General features: G+C 41.5%; 2 protein-coding genes across 2 annotated transcripts in view; both read left to right on the top strand.

The window, feature by feature from the left end:
• tmpoa (thymopoietin a) overlaps nt 1-22,970 on the top strand; it is a 241,705-nt gene that overhangs the window by 62,221 nt on the left and 156,514 nt on the right. The window lies entirely within an intron of this gene.
• On the top strand, nt 341-22,940 carry gys2 (glycogen synthase 2; the record flags this gene model as incomplete). The annotated part of the gene is made up of 16 exons (XM_084050141.1): nt 341-464; nt 4,306-4,487; nt 8,189-8,380; nt 8,724-8,909; nt 10,746-10,890; nt 11,383-11,500; nt 12,168-12,288; nt 13,041-13,147; nt 13,579-13,638; nt 14,122-14,200; nt 16,536-16,649; nt 16,758-16,884; nt 18,802-18,897; nt 19,255-19,418; nt 19,759-19,839; nt 22,731-22,940. The coding sequence occupies 16 exons, from the start codon at nt 341-343 to the stop codon at nt 22,938-22,940; spliced, it is 2,106 nt and encodes a 701-aa protein (XP_083906267.1).

The following is a 22,970-nucleotide window of genomic DNA, read 5'->3' on the forward strand; positions in this document are numbered from 1 at the left end:
CCCAACCGTGAACACAAACGGCTCTCCCAAATCTTTCACCTCCAACTCTTTGGACTTCAGTCTGGTGCCGTCAGAGCGTGCATGACCCCTCCTACTGCCTTGCACCTTCTTTGGCACATAGTAGGCAGAGTGGTCCAGTGGATCCCCAGTCTGGTCCCCCACCAGTCCCAAACCTTATTGTCTCCCATAGTGTTCCTCCTTCCAGGCTCTACCCTCAGCCGCCAAATAGTGTCATCTATTTCTTTTTGAACCTAAGCCACAGGGCCGTTTTTTAAAAAGCTTTAACTGGACACTAGGATCATCTGGGTTGTGCATTGGGACCTGCTGCCAACATCTCAAGATGCCCCTGTCCCGTTCCTTATCCATGACGTCGCTGAGTGGGGTTCTGCCCCAGTGGGAGGACGATGAGCTGCCTGTTGACGACCTCTTGCTTTTTGAGGTAGCCTGGGAGGTCACCAACAAAGGTTAGCTTTCCTTTATTATCTATACCGGTGGTTCAAAAAGGGAAAGTCTCTTTTCCCGGTCTCTTTATCTTCTTCCTGCTCCTTCTCATCTGTGGAATATGTAAACAAAAGAAAAGAAAAAGGGAAATGAATGTAATCACGTCAAACCATAAATGAAATAAATAAAGATGAAATTAAATGTTTCGCCCAGGTGGACAGGTTTTTGAGGTTAGGTTTAGGCATCATTTCTGTGAGGTTAAGGTTAAGGTTAGGCATAGTGGTTGTGAGGTTAGGTTTAGGGTTAGGGTTAACCCTAACCCTTAAATGTTAGGGTTTAGGCACAACCTGCGTGACACACCAATGAAAGAGGGTGTCTCGGTTCTCAAAGTGGGGTCCGTCCAGGGACCCCCAGGGGTCCTTGAGGGGGTCCCTAGCCAAATGATTGATATCCAAATAGACCCTTAAGAGTCTCTGAGAGTGCACAACTGGAGTGCCAATTGTGCACTCTCAAGTTAAATTAACCCCGAGATTTTTACAATGTAATGTAGATTGTGGAAGTCAAATGAGGTTCTGTGGCCTAATGCATATCAAACTGGGGGTCCTTACACAAAGAAGTTTGAGAACCACTGATTTATACCATTCAGGATCTAGTGATCCTGTGCTTCAGTCTACTGTTTGTAGTTTTGTTTCAGTGTAGGAGACTCAGTGTTGAGTATTTTGCTGTTCTAAAGCATCCAAATGATGACATCCAGTGGCTTTTCACTCAGTGGTTTGCATTTGTTCTTATTAAACCAAAACAGCAATGAAGAGCAACAGTTAGACAACCTTCCACAGAGTGCATGACCTGGTGGCTTGTGACCATGCGTGGCCTTGCATGTTTATTCTATAGAACTGTATAATAGTGGCATATGTTTCCATGCACACTGATGTTGGATATCTGAACAGACTTTGCAACATTAAAGCTAGGGACATTTAAGCACTGCTGGTTATAGGCTGAAACACAATTCTTTCTGCAATGCTGTGAGTCTTTGCCCCTAAATGAGTAAATATTGAAATGCAGGGTAAGTGAAGACAGTATGGTGCCATCTGAAGAGTTAAATATTAAGCTAAAGATAAGTAGGCCTACTGGACCTGGAGAGTATTAGCTGTATTAGCTGTCTACTTATTCAGATATTAATAAGTAGCATGTTTATCAAACATAATAAAATAGCCATCATAATAATCATAATCCTATTAATTTGTGGCTTAATACATGCTTGCAAGGTGAACACATTGCAACCCAGGGTCAGAAAGAGGCCAGCTTGGTGGAAGTTTGGTGCTGGAGTCCAATTATATGGACCTTTCACATCTTCAGCATGTATTTACATGCACAGCAAAGTCCTTTTGAAATGAACTAAAGAAGTGGACCAACAGAAAAGGGTTCTCTATCTGGTCAACTTCAGCTCTGATGGGGCCTCAGTCCTCTTTCTGTTCACGCTATAGTTCATTTTTAGGGTTGATAAACGCAATCTGTCTACGGCAAGCCTACAGGAATAAATAACAATGGCAAAGGGTGAAGTGGACCTTGATCGCTTTGTGTTCACAATGCACAGGTTAAGAGAACCATAGCCTCGTTTACCAGGCATTTTGTGTCATAAAAAGGGAACCCAATCTCGGACTACAACTTCAGAGGTTCACATACATACATACAGCAGTGGTTCTCAATTCTTTCATCTCAAGGACCCCCAAATTAATATCTATTTGACCACATGGACCCCTATCTGAAAATATGTTGCGCCAGGGACCACCATACAAGATGTGTGTTGTTAAACAGTTTTTGATGCTAAATTAGCACATTTTGCTGGCGACCCCCTGGAACCCCCTCAATGACAGTCCCTGGACCCCATTTGAGAACAACTGACATACTGTAGAGTCCACTTCAGAGGCTGAGGTGTGTGCCCACATAACCTGCTATCTATTTGATATCCCCTTCTTAGAATAGAATAGAATAGGCTTTTATTTGTCATTGCACTCAAATGCATACACAATTGCACACAACAACATTTCTAGGGAGCTCCCATATACCCGTAGCACACACACACAACATACAACAATACAACACAGAGTATAAAGTGCATGGTGATATTTTAAAGTGCATGATGAATGAATAGAGAAACAGAAACCAATAAAAAAAAAATAATAATAATAATAATAATAATATCAGAGCATTACATTTGCATACATTTGAGTAGAAAAACTGTTTTTTTTGACTGACACTATGGTTGTTTTATATCGACACTGGTTGTGGACAGGCCGAGAGCTTATCTACTTCTCTGGATATTTGCTCTTGGCTTCAACTATTACATAAGCCAGTGCCAGTCTGACGCAATTTAGATGTCACATACAGTACGTCTTTTTGACTGTGATCATCCTCAAATATTTGTCTTCTTTTGGCCAAATCTGAGACTTGTTAGAATGTTGCCCACGTGTTTTGGCCACAGTTACACCGTCACTATACAGCGTAAACACGTCTGTGTTTGTATACGCAAGAGTATCACAAACTACACAAAATGATGTAATCAGTGCTTTTTTTACAAAATGCATAGATATGTGCAGAACAAAACACTGTCGCAAAGTACTGCATGGGAGGTTGGAACGGATGTAAATTAATACAAAATATGTACACTATACAAAAGACAGTTCTGAGATATTGCAATAAAAATAGTGTTCAATGCGTAGAGTTTATAGTTGCAGTACACAATAAAATCCTCAGTATTAATTTATCCAGTGCCCCCCCCACCCCCCTGCTAAATTATTGATAGTTAGGAACCAAACGGACCCTTACAGGTCTGTAACTCAGAGAGTGTGCAAATGGAACCAAATGGAGCCGTAATGAACAGAATGGACACTGTGATATCTTTGTCACAATGGAAGGTGGAACAGTTGAAGACAGTAGTCAGTGTGTTGTTGTCACATCCCATGTACCGGTCAGAGTGACAGCTACACTGATGCGACTGTGACTCAAGAGCGTATTATTCCACCTTCCATTTGGCGTCATGCTGGAAACCTGGGCTACCAATATCCTTTGTCTAAATGTATGCTTCGGTGACACTACAGATTAACCCATTGAGACCTGAAGTCGATTCTACATGTCTCCTCAATCTCAACGGTATTCTGAAAAAACATATGTTTCTATATCAGTGGTGCTCAATCTTTTTCATGTCAAGGACCCCCAAAATGATATGTATTTGGTCGCGGACCCCCATCAAAATATTTTGTTCCAGGGACCCCCAGACGCAAAGATTTGAGTTAAAAATGTTTGTGCACATTATCACGATTTTTCAAAAATAGCAGATCTACAAGCTCATAGCACGGCACTCGGTGCCGCGCTATGAGCTTGTATATCTGCTATTTTTGAATAGCCCAAAGTGTAATATAATGCTTTTTAGCTCAAATCTAAAAATGACACAGTTCCAGGTCTTCATCATTCATCATTCATCATTATCAGGCCTCAGGGATTAGGCTAGGCAATTTTATGGTTATTTGCAGAAGACATTATTTTATGGTCACAGTGAAAGGGCCACTGCAGCATCCTGATCATAACCATAACCATTTCAATATGAAGCCGTATTACCAGCCAATCTCTCTCCTAGTCACCGATACTCTTCAAAATGATGAGCCTTTTTTTCTTTATCAGAGAAATATTTGTCAAAGAAAAGCTGTTCATAGCTAACTTAAATAGAATATCCATTATAGTATGACAGTAGGCTGCGCTGTAATTCTTCCCTTTATCCATTTGTAAGTCTGAGAGTGTACAAATGGAACTCTCAGAATCAATGTAACACTGAGGATTTTACAGAGCACGGGTGTGTGTGTGTTTCAGTTGGGGGAATCTACACAGTGATACAGACCAAGGCCAAGATAACAGTGGATGAATGGGGGGAGAATTACTACATGATGGGGCCGTACTTCGAACACAACTTCAAGACCCAGGTGGAGGGCTGTGAGCCCCCCAACCCTGCCATCAGAAATGCCATGGACGTCCTCATCAACAACGGATGCCAGGTATTGTACTGTATGTGTGCATGCAGCATGTGTAGCAGGGAGCCCAAAATTATAATGATCTAAGGGGAGATTCCCTCTCGGCCTGGCGGTATAGCCTTCTGGTTTCCCACAGAAGGTTCGAATATCAGCACCAATGTCTGTTACATTGGTGCTGCATGTGACCCGGATCGGGGTCCCTGGCGGGAGGAGATCAAAGGGGGGAGAAAGTACCAGAGTATCTTTTAGATTAGATTATGAGATTTTATTGATCCCCAAGGGCAATTCTATGGAGATTCTGAGGTCTGTTTGTGCAACAGTCGGTGGCCACTAGATGGCGTGCATGTACTGTAAACCCTAATGACAGTAGGCTGGCAAGAAATTGGGCCACTTCTTCCTTCAGGTGTTACCTACAGTATGATACTAATTAAAGTTTTAAGAGAGAGATCAACCAGGTGGTCAATGGAGATAAGGGTTGAGTTAAAAACGTAGATTGGTGCTTCTAGGATCAGCAGGAACCAAAACTTGAAAAAGAGGAGAGATCCATCCGAGCGCTCAAAAGATATAATGGAGGAGAGGGGTAAAATCCAGTGGTGGAAAGTAACTAAGTACATTTACTTAAGTACTGTACTTAAGTAACATTTTTAGGTATTTGTACTTTACTTGAGTATTTCCAATTTTCCAATACTTACTTCTACTCCACTACATCTCAGAGGCAAATATTGTACTTTTACTCCACTACACTTATTTGAAAACTTTAGTTACTAGTTACTTTTCAGATATAAACTATGATATGAAAAATACATTAACCACTTCAGCCCTATTTTATACATAGGCTATTTGAAAATAGCCGATCTACAAGCTCACAACGCGTCGCTATGCGACGCGTTGTGAGCTTGTAGATCTGCTATTTTCAAATATTTAGTACTTTTACTTTTGGTACTTTAAGTTCATTTTGATGCCAATACTTTTGTACTTTTACTCAAGTCAATTTTAAATTCTGGGCTTTTACTTGTAACAGAGTATTTTTATAGTGCAGTATTGGTACTTTTACTTAAGTAAAGAATTTTAGTACTTTTTCCACCACTGGTAAAATCAAGGTAGGCTACTTTAATTATGTAATAAAAAAAAAAAAGCCAACATGTTTTGACCAGCAACTGGTCTTCATCAGGGCAACTTGGCAAGTATGAGTCTGACAAACAAACACTGGTCCATAATATCAGAACATGTGAGAGATGCGAAAGCTCCGTTAGTCAATCACCATAGTGTAGCAAACACACTACACACGTGTGTGCCTGAGCACCACACTGATAAGGACATGAGAAAAACACAGGAACAACACAGGAACAATCAATCAATTAACATGATTAAGGAGGCTATATTAAGAGAAAGCAAAATGCATACACAAATATAAAGCAAAATAGCAGCAAGAGAAACAAAATGACAGTGAATGTGGTATAAAAGTTAAAAGGAACATACAGCATAGAGTAAGTAAGCTATATAACTGCAAAAACACTAATGAAAACACAACAGCCTTAAGTCAATATCCTCATTTAGACCTGGAGGACAGTGCGTCCAGGGAGTGGAGGTTTTCCCATTAATTTATTTTCCTAAGCCGATCTCCACCTCTGTTCCTGCATTGTCCTTATCAGTGTGGTGCCCAGGCACACGTGTGTGAGTTCTGGGTGTGTTTGCTACACTAATGGTGATTGACCTGTGTTTGTTTGTCAGTCTCATACTGTAGGCCTACTTGCCCTTATGAAGACCAGCTGCTGGATGTTGGCTTTAAAACCTTGTAAACATGATAATTAAAGTACCTAGATTATATGTCCTCTCCTCCGTTATATTTTTTTAGTTTGATTGATTGAATATTTTATTGGTGATAGGCTTGGACTTTTTACAGGGGCCAGTTCCGCAGCCACCTATAAGTGCTCTTTTAGAGAGGTTTTGAAGGAGAGTAAGGATTCACACTTTTTTTTTATGACTGTTGGTAGAGCATTCCACATTTTGTTGGCATAACAGTAGAACGAATTTAACCCCTTGTTTGAGCCAAATCTGGGTTGAACATGATTTGTAATTTGTGTATGTGGACGTCTTTGATGTTTTTGAAGTAGTTTGACAGGCACATGGGTGTCTTTGTGTGTGTGACTGTAGTGTACCTTGTAGGCCCAGGCCAGGCCCATTGCAAGTTGCTGCACTCTGTCCTCTACCCTGAGCCATCCCACCCTAGCATAATGAGCAGGGGTTAAATGAGTTGTAGGTGTGAGGTCTAAGGAGTGTAAGGACCTCTCCTCTTTTACTAATTAAGGTTGTGTTCCATTCTGGTCAAACAGAGTCAGGGTGCTGGTACTGTGCACATTGGGTCACTGGACAGGCTCTGCTACACTAAATGGAAAACAGAGCTTAATTAGTATCATTGGTAACACTGGTAACAGGATAGGTGGGCACTGGGAACATCTGGGCACCTGTAAAGGCTAATTTATCCAAAATAGTAAAACATATAATATTTGGAAAATGTTTTAAGTAAAGTAAAGTATACATCATTAGAACATGCTTAAAATTTTGACAACATTTGATATTTCTACAATTGCTACAAATGGCTATAAAACCTATATATCCAGTCATGTTTAGCATAAACAAGAAGTGGAAGGATAACATTAAGTATGATAATGATGTACGTGCATGTTCACATCATGTATACAGTACTTTACATTACTAAGACCATTTTTCAAATATTTAACATTTTAACATTTTGGACAAAATAGCCAATTTTCATCGAGGTGCCCAGACGTCCCTGGTGCCAGCCAACAGATAGCAGGCTATTGCTCAATTTAGCCACAAGATGGCAGCCATGAACCATTGAGACATTTCGCCAAAACAAGGCAAAAGTTGTCTATAACTGAACTGCAGGTTTTGGATGTTTAACAGAAGTGAAAAAGAAGACAATAGGCCTATCAATAGATAACACGTAGTAAAGAGTACTGAATGGGTTGTTTGCATGGATTAAAGTTCTCAGTCGACTGATTTACCGGTAAGTCAAGAAGCCAGCATGTCTGCTACAAAAGCATGTTGTGCAGCAAAAATAGCCTAGCTACAAGCTCTCTATGCATTGAAAACGTGAAGACAGGCTATTATTGTATAATTTCTTTAGGGATATAGTTTGGGGGACTCCTTTCACTCTGTCACGCGTCTCTGTCATTTTTTTGAATTCTTTGGGCTATTCAAAAATAGCAGATATAGATCTGCTATTTTTGAAAAATCGTGAAAATATTGCGCAAATCTTTGAATATAAATATTTTTAAAGCGAACATTTGTAACTCAAATCTTTGCTTCTGGGGATTCCACAAAATGTCTAATAAATCCTAACAGTTATTTTGAAAATGTATCTGGCCGTGGACCCCCCATCTCAAAATATTTTGTTCCAGGGACCCCCAGAAGTTGAGTTAAAAATGTTCGCTTTAAAAAACACATATTGAAAGATTTGCACACATTTTCCACGACAAAAAAAAAATAGCAGATCTACAAGCTCATAGCGCGGCACTCGGTGCCACGCTATGAGCTTTTATATCTGCTATTTTTGAATAGCCCAAAGAAATCCTAAAAATGACACAGATGCGTTCCCGGTCTTAATGGGTTAATACTTGGTCATACAAACATTTTCAGTTGTGAGATTTTATAAAATCACGTGCACGAAGCCATATATGTTGTTTGCGTTTGTGTTGCAGGTCCACTTCGGCCGCTGGCTGATCGAAGGCAGCCCCTATGTGATTCTGTTTGACATCGGCTCGGCGGCCTGGAACCTGGACCGCTGGAAAGCGGACCTGTGGGACACCTGTGGCATCGGACTGCCTGTCCACGACCGAGAGGCCAGCGACTCACTCATCCTGGGTTCCCTGGTGGCCTGGTTCTTCAAAGAGGTCAGTGGTGGAAAAAAAGTATACTCACATGTTTTAACTTGAGTAAAAGTATCAATACTGCAATATAGAAATACTCTGTTACAAGTAAACGTTTGGAATTCAAAGTTTACTTGAGGAAAAGTACAAAAGTATTGGTACAAAACTGTAGTTAAAGTACCAAAAGTAGAAAGTACAAAGTATGCAAAATATCCCATTTCAAGTTTTCAAATGTATAAAATGTATAAAAATCTTTTGAAAATAGCCGATCTAAAGCTCAAAATTATACTTTTAGTAAAGAAATTGAGTACTTTTTCCACCACTGGGTGGAATGGTCATGTGATTAGTCTTCATCATCTGTTCCCAGCTAACGGACCAGCTTGGGGACAATCCCAACGTCATTGGCCACTTCCACGAGTGGCAGGCGGGTGCAGGGCTCATCTTCTGCAGGTCCCGGAAGATTCCCATGGCCACGGTGTTTACCACCCACGCCACCCTGCTGGGCCGGTACCTCTGTGCCGGGAACGTCGACTTCTACAACAACCTGGACAAGGTTAGGAAGAGGGTGCTCTTTGGATATCGTCGGGCAGAAACCTTGTATCTCCATAATTCAACTCTTTGAGTTTTTTTTATCAATTAATGTCCTACTTCATCAGACAAGAGTGACATGCAAAAGTAGTGAAAATAGCAGAAATACAAGCTCACAACACGTCACATTGTGACGCGTTGTGAGCTTGTATATCTGCTATTTTCACTGTCAAAAACAATAATAAAAAAGGAACGCTTTTGGATATACGATATCATCGTTGTCGCGTGTAAACCTTGTATGTTCAAAACCGTTACTTTTCAAGAAATGGAAAAGAATAACCTGTATTCCAATGGATCCAATGTAGTTATTATTTAGTCACAAGCGCTTGTTAATACCTTTCAGTGGTTCAATATTCATAAACTTCACTTTCAAAATCTTTCTAAACTAGTGAAAACAGCATAGGCTATTTTCACTGCTTTTACTCTAAACTGCCATACGATGTAGTAGGGCATTAGTATTTGAAATATGGAGATACGAGGTTTCTGCCCGACAGTGACTGACAATATGTAATAATACATTTACCCAAACTACGCACACAGCACACGCACACACACACACACACACACACACACACACACACACACACACACACACACACACACACACACACACACACACACACACACACACACACACACACACACACACACACACACACACACACACACAATCAGACCGCATCAACAAACTGATTGAATATAGCAAACGGCCGCCTCCTCGCTAACGCACTTTGCGAGATAGCGCTATATATTACACCTGGCTGTAGGCTGTATTTTGATGATGTTGACATTTGCGCATTTGGTCTTTTTCACTAAGAGCAGAGGGTGGTTAAAGCCTCCTTAACAGTAAAGAGGTGGATTAGGGAGGGTGAGGGTCGGTCCGTCGTTTTCCATATTTGCTGTTTGTAATTGGGCCTCCTCCTCCCGCTCATAGCCTAAAGGTTACATCTAAAGGTTACGCACTGGCTGGATGAGTGATTGGCAGCCGCTTTGCTGGACACAATGCAGGAACCTAGGTGTGTAACAAGCATCCGTGTCCGGATTAATCGATTGCATCTGTTTTGTTTATTCACACTCGTGTGTCATTGCAATCCGAGTTCAATTTCGTCGCCGTCGGTCAGAAACCTTGTATGTCCAAAACGGTAACTTATCAGGAAATGGGGGGGGAAAAGAACCTCCGTTCCAATGGATCCGCTGTAGTTATTATTTAGTCACAAACTCGTGTTAATACCTTCCATTGGTTAAATATTTATCAAACACACTTAACCACTGACACGATACAAGAGATACGATGCGTGCCTGACAGCAAACAATTTGAGTGCTTGTTGTGATTGGGGTTGTTAAGAATAACATTGAGTTTGGCCTCACACAGTTGGAACACACAACTCAAAGCCACTATCCAGTGTGTCAGAGGTGACTTGAGTGTTTGCTCTCATGACAGCCCTGCCCAGTGGACTGGGTGTATTGTAATCACTAGGCATGTGTTTGTTTGGTAACTTGGAAGGGGTAGCTGTTGGTCATTGAAAGCTATAATGCTCTATTAAAGCTGCAATCCCTAGTACATGTGCAGTGGTTGGAGGCGGTCTCCCTACTCTTCCATTGAGACATTTAGACGAGTCGAGTAGAACACCTACTGGTTGACAAGTAGTACTGCCTAAAGCTCATAAGCAAAATATCTCCCCTGGCCAAGCGGGAATTATATCTTGGCAGAGTGGTGGAAGTTTGGTCTCCCACACGGTAGACTTAGGAATTGTAGTTTTAAAGCGCATTGATTTGAGGGCTGACTTTGTGTGTGTTGCAGTTCAACGTTGACAAGGAAGCAGGGGAGAGGCAGATCTACCATCGCTACTGTCTGGAGAGAGCAGCGGTCCACTGTGCACACGTCTTCACCACCGTGTCCCAGATCACTGCCGTGGAGGCCAGACACATGCTGCACAGGAAGGCAGGTGGGGAACCATTTGAGTCAGGACACATTTGTCTTGATTAACCCATTCCATGCAACTCGGCCTACTCGGGGGCCATGCAAGTCAGGGATGATGCAAGTCGGGAATACAGGCCCCACCCGTTGTGCAATGCTCCTGTTGTCTGATGTACTCGTCGTACCCGTTGCCAGGACCCCCAGGGGTCCTTGGGGGGGTTTCAGGGGGGTGCTAATATGGCATCAAAATCCTTTTTTTACCACTTTAACCCTATATACACTGCTGGCTATTAAGAAAGAGAAGTTTGATATATTTGAAACATTTTAACAACACAAATCTTGTTTGGGGGTCCCTGACACAAAATATTTTCAAATGGGGGTCCGTGGCCAAATACATATTAATTTGGGGGTCCTTGACATGAAAGAAGTTTGAGAACCACTGATATAGAGTACACAATGGAAAATTGTAACTATTCCACTACACTGTCATTATATTTTACCCGCTGTGTTAATGCTCCAGATGTAGTAACCCCCAACGGGCTGAACGTGAAGAAGTTCTCAGCTGTGCATGAGTTCCAGAACCTCCACTCCACCAACAAGAACCACATCCAGGAGTTTATCAGAGGACACTTCTATGGGTCAGTGGGGCTTATACTGTATACTGTTGTTAGCAGAAGTGGAAAGTAAGTACATTTACTCAAGTACTGTACTTTTTTGAGGTACTGTTACTTTATACTCTAGTATTTCCATTTTCCATTTACCATACTTAATACTCACACTCAACTACATCTCAGAGGCTGTAGATTATTATTACAATACATACGGTACATTAACAAATTATGCCCTATATGGCTATTCGGATATCGCGGCGATGCCTTGTGAGCATGTAGAACGGCTATTTTCCAAAGGTTTTGACACATTTTGAAAACCTTTGAAAAAACATGTGAAATGGGACATTCTGCATAATGAGTACTTTTACTTGCCAATTATTTGGGGGTCCACCTGCAATATTATCACGGCCCACAGGTTGGGAATCTCTGATCTAGCTATTGATACATTGTGAGCTCCCCCTTATCTTTGTCTCCGCCAAGCCGAAGGCAAAACTTATTTTTTTTTATATTACTCCTGCATATTTTGTCCAAACATCATGCAAATCGGTAGACAGTATCTCTATAGTCATGTCATCAAGACTTTTCATATTTCATCCTTATTGGCTAAGATTGACTTCTACTACCTGGCCGAGGAGCACATTTTTCTAGTCCTTATTCTCTTTTTAATCTCTCACCGGTGATGACTGTCCTGTAGCCACCTGGACTTCGACCTGGAGAAGACCCTCTACTTCTTCATCGCTGGACGTTATGAGTTCTCCAACAAGGGAGCTGATCTTTTCCTGGAATCACTGTCCAGACTCAACTACCTGCTGAGGGTAAGAAGAACCCTGGCTTCCATGTGCATTTTACATCTGAAGTTTTACACTTCACAGCCAATCCAATAGGACATTTTTAGCGATGGCCAATAGGATTTCTGTAAGCTTCATGGAATAGCGTGTAAGGTTATAGTTTAGAGGTTAAAGTTGCCCAAAAGGCATAGTTCCAGATCTCTGTAATCCCATGGATTATTGATGAAAGCATCACATACTCCCTGCCAAAAGGATTGTAGCTCCGGATGCGACTCCTTCAAAACCGCCATAAAAGAGCTGTCTGCAATTTGCAACTGGATGTAGTCTAGCTTGCCAAAATAAATTACCCCCAAATACACTGCTTATAAAATCCCATGCTATGAAATTATTACAATTTGGTATATTAATAAAATAATGCAAATAATGTTCAGAGTTAAATCCAAAATCAATCAAAGACGGTGTACATATGTTATTTTCAATACAGGAGTGCAAATATGATTTGTGAGATGTTTGTAAGTGTACTGCACAGAAAGCTAAAAAATGTATTAAACTGGGATGTACTGTATTTCTGTTGCTGGGACTAAATTATGGAGTAGTGCTAATGTGAATTTTAAGAAGAAGATTTTTTATATCATTGTTATATCTGGAATCGATGTGGAATCGAATGTAGGACAGGCATATATAAGAATTTCAGTTTGTACTGTATATCACATCTGCACTGTTTTGTTTTGTTTCTCTGTCTGTCTGCCTCTCTCTCTCTCTCTCTCTCTCTCTTTCAGTTGCATAAGAATGATATGACAGTCGTAGTATTCTTCATCATGCCTGCAAAAACCAACAACTTTAATGTGGAGACGCTGAAGGGACAGGCAATCCGCAAACAGCTGTGGTACGCTAACTGTTAACTCCACAGAGCCAAGGGACTGCTTCTGATGGAAACACTGTTAGATGAACTTTAACATGTTTTAGGCAGAGAGACAGACTTGAAATAGCCACGTTTTAGAAGCACTTGTAAAGCTCATACTGTAGCTTATAGTATAGAATAGAATAGACTTATTTTGCCATTTGCACGAATGCATAGGAAATCTTGGAGCTCAGCTCCCAGGGTCAGCAAATCTCTTTAAAAGACAAATAGAATAAATAAGTCATAGTCTAACTAAAACCAGTGCAATAATAGTGCAATTAATCTGTCATGATTCAGTTCATCTGTCATATTGGCTACCGTCCTTAATGTCTTCGGCTAGACATAGTTCTTGTGTAAAACAATATTACACTGTATATTATATTATGTGAGTTCAATTCTCTTTCTGTCACCCACAGTGATACGGCTCACACTGTGAAGGATAAGTTTGGGAAAAGGCTGTATGATGCATTGTTAAAGTAAGTATAAATATACACTATCATTGTAATCAAATTCACTGATCGGTGCTTAGTAGAGCCCCCTAGTGACTGCAGCTAAGTAGGGCAACAATAAAGTGTCAATACGACAAATATATTCCTATTCCAAATAAACCTCATTCAAACTCATTAACCAAACTAGAAATCTATTGAAGCCTCCATGTAATCCAATAGCAACACATCAGAATCAGAAGGAGAAAAAAGACAGAGGGTATGTACAAGAGGTTAGACATAAGGTGCAAAAGAGTGGCAATGCATTGGTACTGTAGGTCCACTTAAAAAGGTAGTCTACATGAGGTGATGACTTTCACAGGTAACAATCCACATGGCAGATACACAAAGGAAAAGTAGTCCACATAAGGGATCAATCCACACGAATCCAACTTTGACACATAGTGTAATACCATAAATATATGTAGCTGTGGTCTACTGTTTTACTGTATGGATTGTTTGTCCTGTCTTCAGAGGAGAAATACCTGATATGAACACCATTCTGGACCGAGATGATTTCACCATTATGAAAAGAGCCATCTATGCCACTCAGGTACTGGACAATGCTACTACTGTGAACCACAGAAAACAGCCAAGAATGAACAGGGTTGCAAAGGTCTAAAAATTACTGGCAAATTTCCAGAACATTCCCGAATAGGGAATTTAAGCTCTGAGAAATTAGGGAATTTGGGAAATGTGTACATTTTCAAACTAAATGTCATATATTTTAATAGTAAACTTATTTGCGGGACAATTTACGTAAAAAACAATAGATCTTATGGCATTTGTTTGGTTAAAAGTATAGCCATTTAAAGGGAAACTTCACCGATTAACCCTATTCTGGGGTGAATATTTGGCAAAAATACAACACGTTCGCAACGCATTTCTTTTGTGAATTAGTTGTAGACTAAGTTTGCCCATAGCTCACATTGTTGGCTCTAAGTTGGACGTTCTGCTGATGATGACGACAGCCCCCTACAGACAGTTTTGCATTCAAAAACTAATCACAGGAAGTTTTGGGATGTGTGAGATATCTGTAAAATATATCAGCTTTATTACATGCTAAAAAGAAACAAATCACATTAACGTGATGTACTTATTGACTGTGTAGAATCTTCACAGTAGTTGAGGATAACTGATCTGCAGTTGAAGATCAATGGTCAATGGAATGGAATGAGAAAAACAATATCCCCAAAACGAGAAGAGGCCTCTGGCACGTACTCACATATCGGGTCCTATTTTTGTGAATGGAGAACGAAAATCAATGCACTGTAAGGATCAATGCGGCTCTTAGTGGTGATAAATTGTGAATGGGACGATGGGGGGGATTCCCTCTTGAATGGACGTCAGAGATGTGACCAAGCTCCGGGTGAGTTATTTAACGTCTTCAGCACCAGACCACGAGTCAATAGATTGGGAGCGTTGTTGGGAGTGATGTATGCACTCTTGTGTTTAATAGCAGCCTCATGAGCAGTGCGCCAACGAAACAGCCGTTCTCAGTTAAATGAATTTATGCAGACGTCAATATTTCAGAGGTCGGAAATGGAAGGCTGAGTGATATTGACCAAGATTGTGTAGGGGAGAGAGAAAGTGGTTGGCAGGGTTCTAAGGTCTGATTGGTGATTGGTGGGGAAAAACTCTAGCTATTTCCCCCCCTCTTTGTCATTTTTCAATTGCGCCCCCTTTATTTCTATTTCCATTAGTGTCTCATGCTGAAAAAAGCCTTGTTTATTTCACACGCCGTTTAATGACCAATAGGAAATTGCACTCACCCCGCAAAGTTCTTCCTCACATTACAACTGCAGTGACAAATGGCTTTGGAGCTGAATGCCTGTCAATAGAGGACGCATCGTATTAATAACTTTGCTACTTTCACCCTGGCGTCCCTATTCTGGGCATGTCGTTATTGGTGACACTTTTTTAAATGTTTCAAAAATAGCATGACGCTTTGTGAGCTTGTAGAGCGGTTATTTTCGCGAGACATTGTTGTACAGCGAAGCATAAAATAGGGCATAAGTGGTTAGAAACTGCAACATTACAGTGGAAACAGACTTTGTGATGAGCAATTCGATATACAGTCCTTTTTTGAAAATACAAAAGCAGTGTTCGTTGGCTTGACTTGCAAGTGCTGGATCTGCTTCATTTTAGGACGGTCAAATGTCTGGCACGGTGAATCAAGTTCACGTCTGACACTAAAATATATTTTGCCTAAATTGCATGAGATTTAATACTCGAGACCTACACGACAGCGGAAGAGCGATTGGAAGGGTGAGAAATCAATCAGATATCATTAGATCATTGGTTATTATGTTCCTCCACAGATAAAAGGTTGCTAGTCATGGATCAGTGGCTCAAGGATTCATTCCGTTGTTTGGTATGAGCTTTAGGTAAATGCAGTGGTAGGTTTGGCCATGGCTTAGTGGGTAGAGAGGCCGTTGTGGAATTGGCAAGGTTGTCGGTTTGAAACTCTGCTCGCCCAGTCTACATGTCCATAAACAAGACACACAACGCCTAACATTTCAACAATTCATTCGCCTAACAATTCATTTAACTCTGAAAGTATCCAAATTCACCAGTAAGGGTACATTTTTAAACTATTTTTAAATAATTAAATTAACACTCAGGATTTTATTATTTATTCATTTATTTATTATTATGCATGGGCCCAGGGAGTTCCACGGTACAAATGGTCACCATTTATAAACTGGCTTATTGTCTCTCTTTCTCTTTACCTCTTTTCCAATTCTCTCTCTCTCTTTCTCTCTCGCGCTGTCTCTCACACACACACACACACACACACACACACACACACACACACACACACACACACACACACACACACACACACACACACACACACACACACACACACACACGCGCGCTCACAGAGACACAGTCTTCCTCCAGTGACCACTCATAACATGTTGGAGGACTCGACCGACCCCATCCTGGCCAACGTGCGACGCATCGGCCTCTTCAACGCCAGGACGGACCGCGTTAAGGTACGTTGTACATCCAGAGAGCCTCTTCAACACCAGGACGGACCGCGTTAAGGTACGTTGTACACCCAGAGCTCCCTTCCCATGTGTCCCCTCCCCCTCCTCTTTTAGATAATCTTCCACCCTGAGTTCCTGTCCTCCACCAGTCCCCTGCTGCCCATGGACTACGACGAGTTTGTCCGCGGCTGCCATCTCGGAGTGTTCCCCTCCTACTATGAGCCATGGGGATACACACCAGGTTGCTTGTTACCGACACACACAAACATGCATGGGCCCAATTCCAAAGCCAACAGCTTAACCACTAGCCTAAAAAGGGGGATTCCCCTTGGCCGGGGGAGATATTTGGCTTTTGGTCATCAGGCAGAGGCTCTGAGCCAGTGTTGATTTTGACAGCACATTTTGATTTAGTTTTAGTCATAGTCTTTTGAATAAAATAGTTAATTTTAGTCATATTTTAGTCATCTGAAATGTTTTACTGTCAGTCTAGTTTTAGTTGACTAAACATCATAAGATTTTAGTCGACTAAATCTGCAGTTGATTTAGATTTAGTGTATTTTGGCGACACCTTGATGGGGTTGTACTGCCTGATTTTACACAGATTTTACACAGCCGATCTACAGCCTATTTTCAGAGCGCAACACCCAAACCCAAACAAGCATAAAATGACTCGTCTTTTAGTTCTCTTCTCCTCTAGTCCCTCACTAACATTTTAGTCTAGCTTTTATTTGTTGACGAAATTGTAAAAATTGTAAACTTTTATTTTAAATTAAAATAAATAATAAACTGTATTATTATAATATTATATATTTGGCTTCCAAACTTTGCAGGGTACACGCAGCGTGCAATTTCCGTGAAACTTCGCACGCACATTCTCCCAAGGAAGAAATGCCACCTGACATTTTTCAAATCAGCCTCATGGTGGCGCTATAACAGGCCGATTCGCATTTATATCTATGACTGCACCGATCTACGTGAAGCGCACACTCCCTTGAGGTCAAGGAAAAACCTCTGGCCTGCATTTTTCACATCAGCCTTTTATAGCGCCACCAGGAGTCCGATCTTACTACAAATTTTGTCCAAACATCACACAAATCGGTACACATGATCTCTATAGTCATGTGATCAACACGGATTTGTCTGATTTTTCATGTTCTCTCCTGATTGGCTAAGATTGCCATCTAAAGTTTGCAGGAGTGGCCTGTTTTGAACAAAATGCCTCAAATCATGAACGCAGCGTTTGATTGCCGTGCAATCTTGAACGCACATTCCCACTAGGTTGAGGAAGAAATGCAACCCTTTTCACATTGGCCTATTATGGCGCCACCAGCAGGCCAATTTTAGCTGAACAATTATTTTTATATTACTCCTACATATTTTGTCCAAACATCATGCAAATCGGTACACATGATCTCTATACAGTAGTTAAGTGATCAAAACAGATCTGTCCGATTTTTCATATTCCATCTTGATGTGAATTCCGAACATTGCTGGCCCACACTAACCTACCTGACCTGGCGGAGACCTGTGCTCATTGAGGTGCCCACAATGTTTAGGTGCCCCTGTATCCCTCTACTCTACCACACAGGCTGGCTAAAGTACTGTTTCATTCATTAACATAAGTTCTGTATTGCACTTTAAAGCGTAAATATGGCACCTCGTCTTCCACACAGCCAGGCTGTGTGGCACAGCTGAAACAGAGCAGTATTTACTGTAGCCGTCTGCATGGCCTTTCTCTTTATGAAGACCACTTACACTTTATTTATATTATGTACACATCCGACGCTTACAAATATTAGGACAGTAGAGTCTACATACTGTACACCAGGTCGATGACATTTGTAAGTAGTGCGACTTCAAACAGAAAAAGCCTGTTTTATCTACAAGTCAAACAGACAGTGCAACTTTAAGAGGTTCCAGGCGGTCCCCAGCTAAATGATTGATAGCTGGGAACTAAATGGCTCGGTATGGGTCTGTAACTCAGACAGTGTACAGATGGAACCAAATGGACCCAGACCGTGGCCAAATGCATATCAAACAGGGCGTCCTTGAAATTAAAAATGTTTGTGCCAGATTCGGCTTCTCTGCTTCTCTCTAATTTGTGTCTTGCACGCACTCAGTGACAATGAATGTACCTTTTATTGTGTTTCTTTCCCAGGTGAGTGCACGGTGATGGGCATTCCCAGTGTCACCACCAACCTCTCAGGATTCGGCTGCTTTATGGAGGAGCATGTCTCAGATCCCAGTGCCTATGGTATGTGCACGGACAGACAGACAGACAGACAGACAGACAGACAGACAGACAGACAGACAGACAGACAGACAGACACTCTCCTCTGTTAGATGGTATATTGTTTACACAGATGCTAGATTCATGGTTTACCTGATATCCTAGTTTCTTGAGGCAATACACTGTCTCTCTGCATTCTACGAACGTGATTATTTACCTTGCTTATTGTAAGTCACTCTGGATAAGAGTGTCTGCTAAATACATAAAATTGTAAATTGTTACTGACTGCTTTCACCTACTATATGTCGTCTTTCACTGTGTATATTCCCACTTGTCACGATACTGCTCTCTTACTCCCCCACCCCCCCTGGTTCTCGCCAGGTATTTACATAGTGGACCGGCGGTTCCGTTCGGCTGATGAGTCGTGTAACCAGCTGACCCAGTTCATGTTCAGCTTCTGCCAGCAGTCTCGGCGCCAGCGGATCATCCAGCGAAACCGCACCGAGCGGCTGTCCGACCTGCTGGACTGGAGATACCTGGGTCGGGTCAGTATATCTGCCACTCCAGCACCACTGTAGACGACACACGACTGTTGACCCGTTAAGCCTGTTTTACACTCTGTAGTACGATGGTGTTACTTACCAAAAAGAACTGATCTACACGCTAAAAATGCAACCTGTAGATCAGTTATTTTTGGAAGCTGTGTTCACGTTCACTCTTCCATTGGAAATAATAGTCCAACCTGCTTCCGGTCTCCTAAAAAGGAGTACTTCACACAGATATGGGAAGTAAACCGAGATGGAATGTCTTCTTTTTTTTTGTCTTGGCTAACACTTGTGTTTTCTGTGTTGTTATATGATTTGTCTGTTGGCTTGTGATTGACAGTTCTACGTACACGCCCGCCACCTGGCCCTCAGCAGAGCTTTCCCTGACAAGTTCAAGGTGGACCCCATCGCACAGCACACGGTACAGAACACAGTGTGTTACCACACCAACGCTACTATTAACCCATTAAGACCGCATCTGAAAGCATCTGTGTCCTTTTAGATTTTAGCATTGGCTATTCAAAAATAGAAGCTGTTCAAGCTCACAGCGCGTCATTTCGTGCCGCACTGCGAGCTTGTAGATCTGCTATTTTAGAAAAATCATACAATTTTGTGCGAACCTTTGAATCTTTTAAGTGAAACATTTGAACCCAAATCTTTGCTTCTGGGGGTCCTTGGAACAAAATATTTTGAGATGGGGGATCCGCAGTCAAATACGTATAATTTTAGGGGTCCTTGATATGAAAATGTTTGAGCACCACTGATATAGCAAGTCTTTCAGAAAACTGTTCTGATTTAGAAGACATTTGTAGAATCGGCCTCAGGTCTTAATGGGTTAATATGACTTCTCCTCTATTTTGCTTCTCTTTCTTTTTCTCCATGCATTACTGTATTTGTATTACTAATAATACTGTGTCACAAAGCAAAAAGCTGTATTGTACCAAGTCATTCCTTCAGCAGAAAAAGTGTCAGTAAGATCCCAGATTCGTGTCACCATACAGTAGATACTACACAGGCATTCTATCATTTGACAATGGACTGCAACCCTGATTCATACTTTGTCCTGTGATGGTGCTTGCGTGCTGAAAATGGCAGATCTTCAAGCTCACACTGTGTTGCGGATGTGACGTGTTATTTTATTTTATGTTTTATATATAGGCCTACATATATAAAACATAAAATAAAATAAAACAACACGTCACATCCGCGACATGGTATAAAAACAACGGTGTATATATACAGGTATATATTTATGTGTATATATATATATATATATATATATATATATATATATATATATATATATATATACACACAGTATACATTACATTACATTACATTACGGTCATTTAGCAGACGCTTTTATCCAAAGCGAGTATAATTTATTTTTCTACATTTAACTACTTTAATATTATAATGGAAGTCAATGGGGGTCGGATCGGGCTGAAACCTTGCCCAACTTTGGAGCCATTCGTCGTAGATACATCATAATTTAATTTAGAAGTTCATTTAGAATATTGGCTAATTTAGAAGTTGATAGTGTTTTCAAATAGATTGTTTTATATAAGTAATATTTTCATTGTAACCTCCTCCCAGAATGACACTTACAGCATAGCTGTAAAAAAAAGTGTATCATCTTCACAACACAATTGTTGTGAAGCAAGGGCCCAGGTCTTCTGGCCTGGCAAATAGCCTGTTGTTAAGCAATCTGTCATATGTACCAAATGCATGCAGTTGTAGCAGTAACATTATTCAGATGTTTGTCAAGATTCAATTCAATTGTCCAATGTGTGGCCCTTCACCCCCTTTATTGAAGTCAGTATGGTCCTCTGGGGGAAAATGCTGCCCACCCCTGCTCTAGTGTCACAAGGACAAGCTGTACCCAAAACAATAGCTATCAAGTCTAAGCGAAGACATCTTGACTCTTAAGCAAAATATCTCACCTTATCGTAAGGATGAACAACATAAGGAAACATTCAAAGTTGGATAAAGGCAAACATAATAACAATATAACATAGAATTCTACCATAATTCTCCTCACTTGTTATTAGAGCCTATCTTTGTTTTGAGATGTTGTGATGTGTTTTAGGGGGTTGTACGCGCTGCAGAGACCTTCCTTTAAACCTGTGGTTCTCAAAGTGGGGTCAGGGGTTCCAGGGGGGTAAACAAGTAGTTAATATAGCGTCACAGTCATTTGAACCACTTTAGCCATTATTTTATACTTTGGCTATTCAAAAATGGCAGATATACAAGCTCACATGAGCTTGTAGATCTGCTATTTCTGAAAAATCGTGAACATTTGTGCCAAGCTTTGAATATATAAACATATATTTTTAAAGCGAAAGTTTTTAACTAAAATCTTTGCTTCTGGAGGTCCCTGGAATTATTGAGATGGGGGGTCCAATTACATATAATTTTGGGGTTCTTTGACATGAAAATGTTTGAGTACCACTGATATGGCAGCATACGTTTTTCAGAAACCTGTTAGGATTTAGAAGACAATTTTTTAATCGGCCTCAGGTCTTGGGTTAAACCACTGGTTTCCAACCTTAGGTCCGGACTCCGGGCCCCGCTTAGGGCACAGGGGTCTGGGGCGTGAGGCCATGTCTGTCTGGAGGAAGTCCAAAATGTTAAACATGTTGCACAAAATCATGCGCTGCCTTCGTCCACTTTCAACCTGGCACTCCTGGCAAAAATATGTGGGGGGGGGTCTCGGCTTTTGTCAGATGTAAGAAGGGGGGCCGCCAAGGAAAAAAAGGTTGGGAACCACCGCTTTAAACTGCGTTAGGGTCCATAATAATCATCATCATCCTGATGACTGACAGGATCCTGTTGAATGGGACCCACATCACCTGGGCTTTAATTGACAGCGTAACATTTGGATGAGTGACAGACTTCTGATTCAGATCTCCGTAGAATGGCACGGAATACGTACGTTGTCTCTCATACTGTATGTTCATTCTCTCCTGGTGCTCTCCACTCATCCATCACTTTTCTTTCTGGTTAATTATGCGGTTGAGTCTATGGTCCACATACTCTGCATGCAAGCACGCACGTACGCACGCACGCACGCACACGCGAGCACACACACACAAAATGTCTGTTTCTTACATTCTACTAAACTTGTGGGAACATTAGGCCCTTAAAAGCATAGTAATACAAGTAAACACACACACACACACACACACACACACACACACACACACACACACACACACACACACACACACACACACACACACACACACACAGAAAGTATGCCTGGTACACGATGAGCAACCTATGCCTCCTCTTGCTCTCTTGCGTTCACAGACGGAGGGCTTCCGCTACCCCCGGCCCTACTCTGTGCCCCCCTCCCCCTCGGCCTCCCTCCACTCCACCCCTCACCACAGCGATGACGAGGACGAGTCCTACGACGAGGACGTGGAGGTGGAGAGGGACAGGCTGAACATCAAGTCTCCCATCAACCTGGGCATGGTGCCGGAGGGCAAGAAGAAGCTGCCCAGCGAGTCGAGCGACTGACGACCGGACGACCCCGCGCTGCGTGCGAGG

The sequence above is a fragment of the Gymnoscopelus microlampas genome, assembly GCF_963454915.1.
Source record: "Gymnoscopelus microlampas genome assembly, chromosome: 23".
NCBI classification, from domain to species: Eukaryota; Metazoa; Chordata; class Actinopteri; order Myctophiformes; family Myctophidae; genus Gymnoscopelus; species Gymnoscopelus microlampas.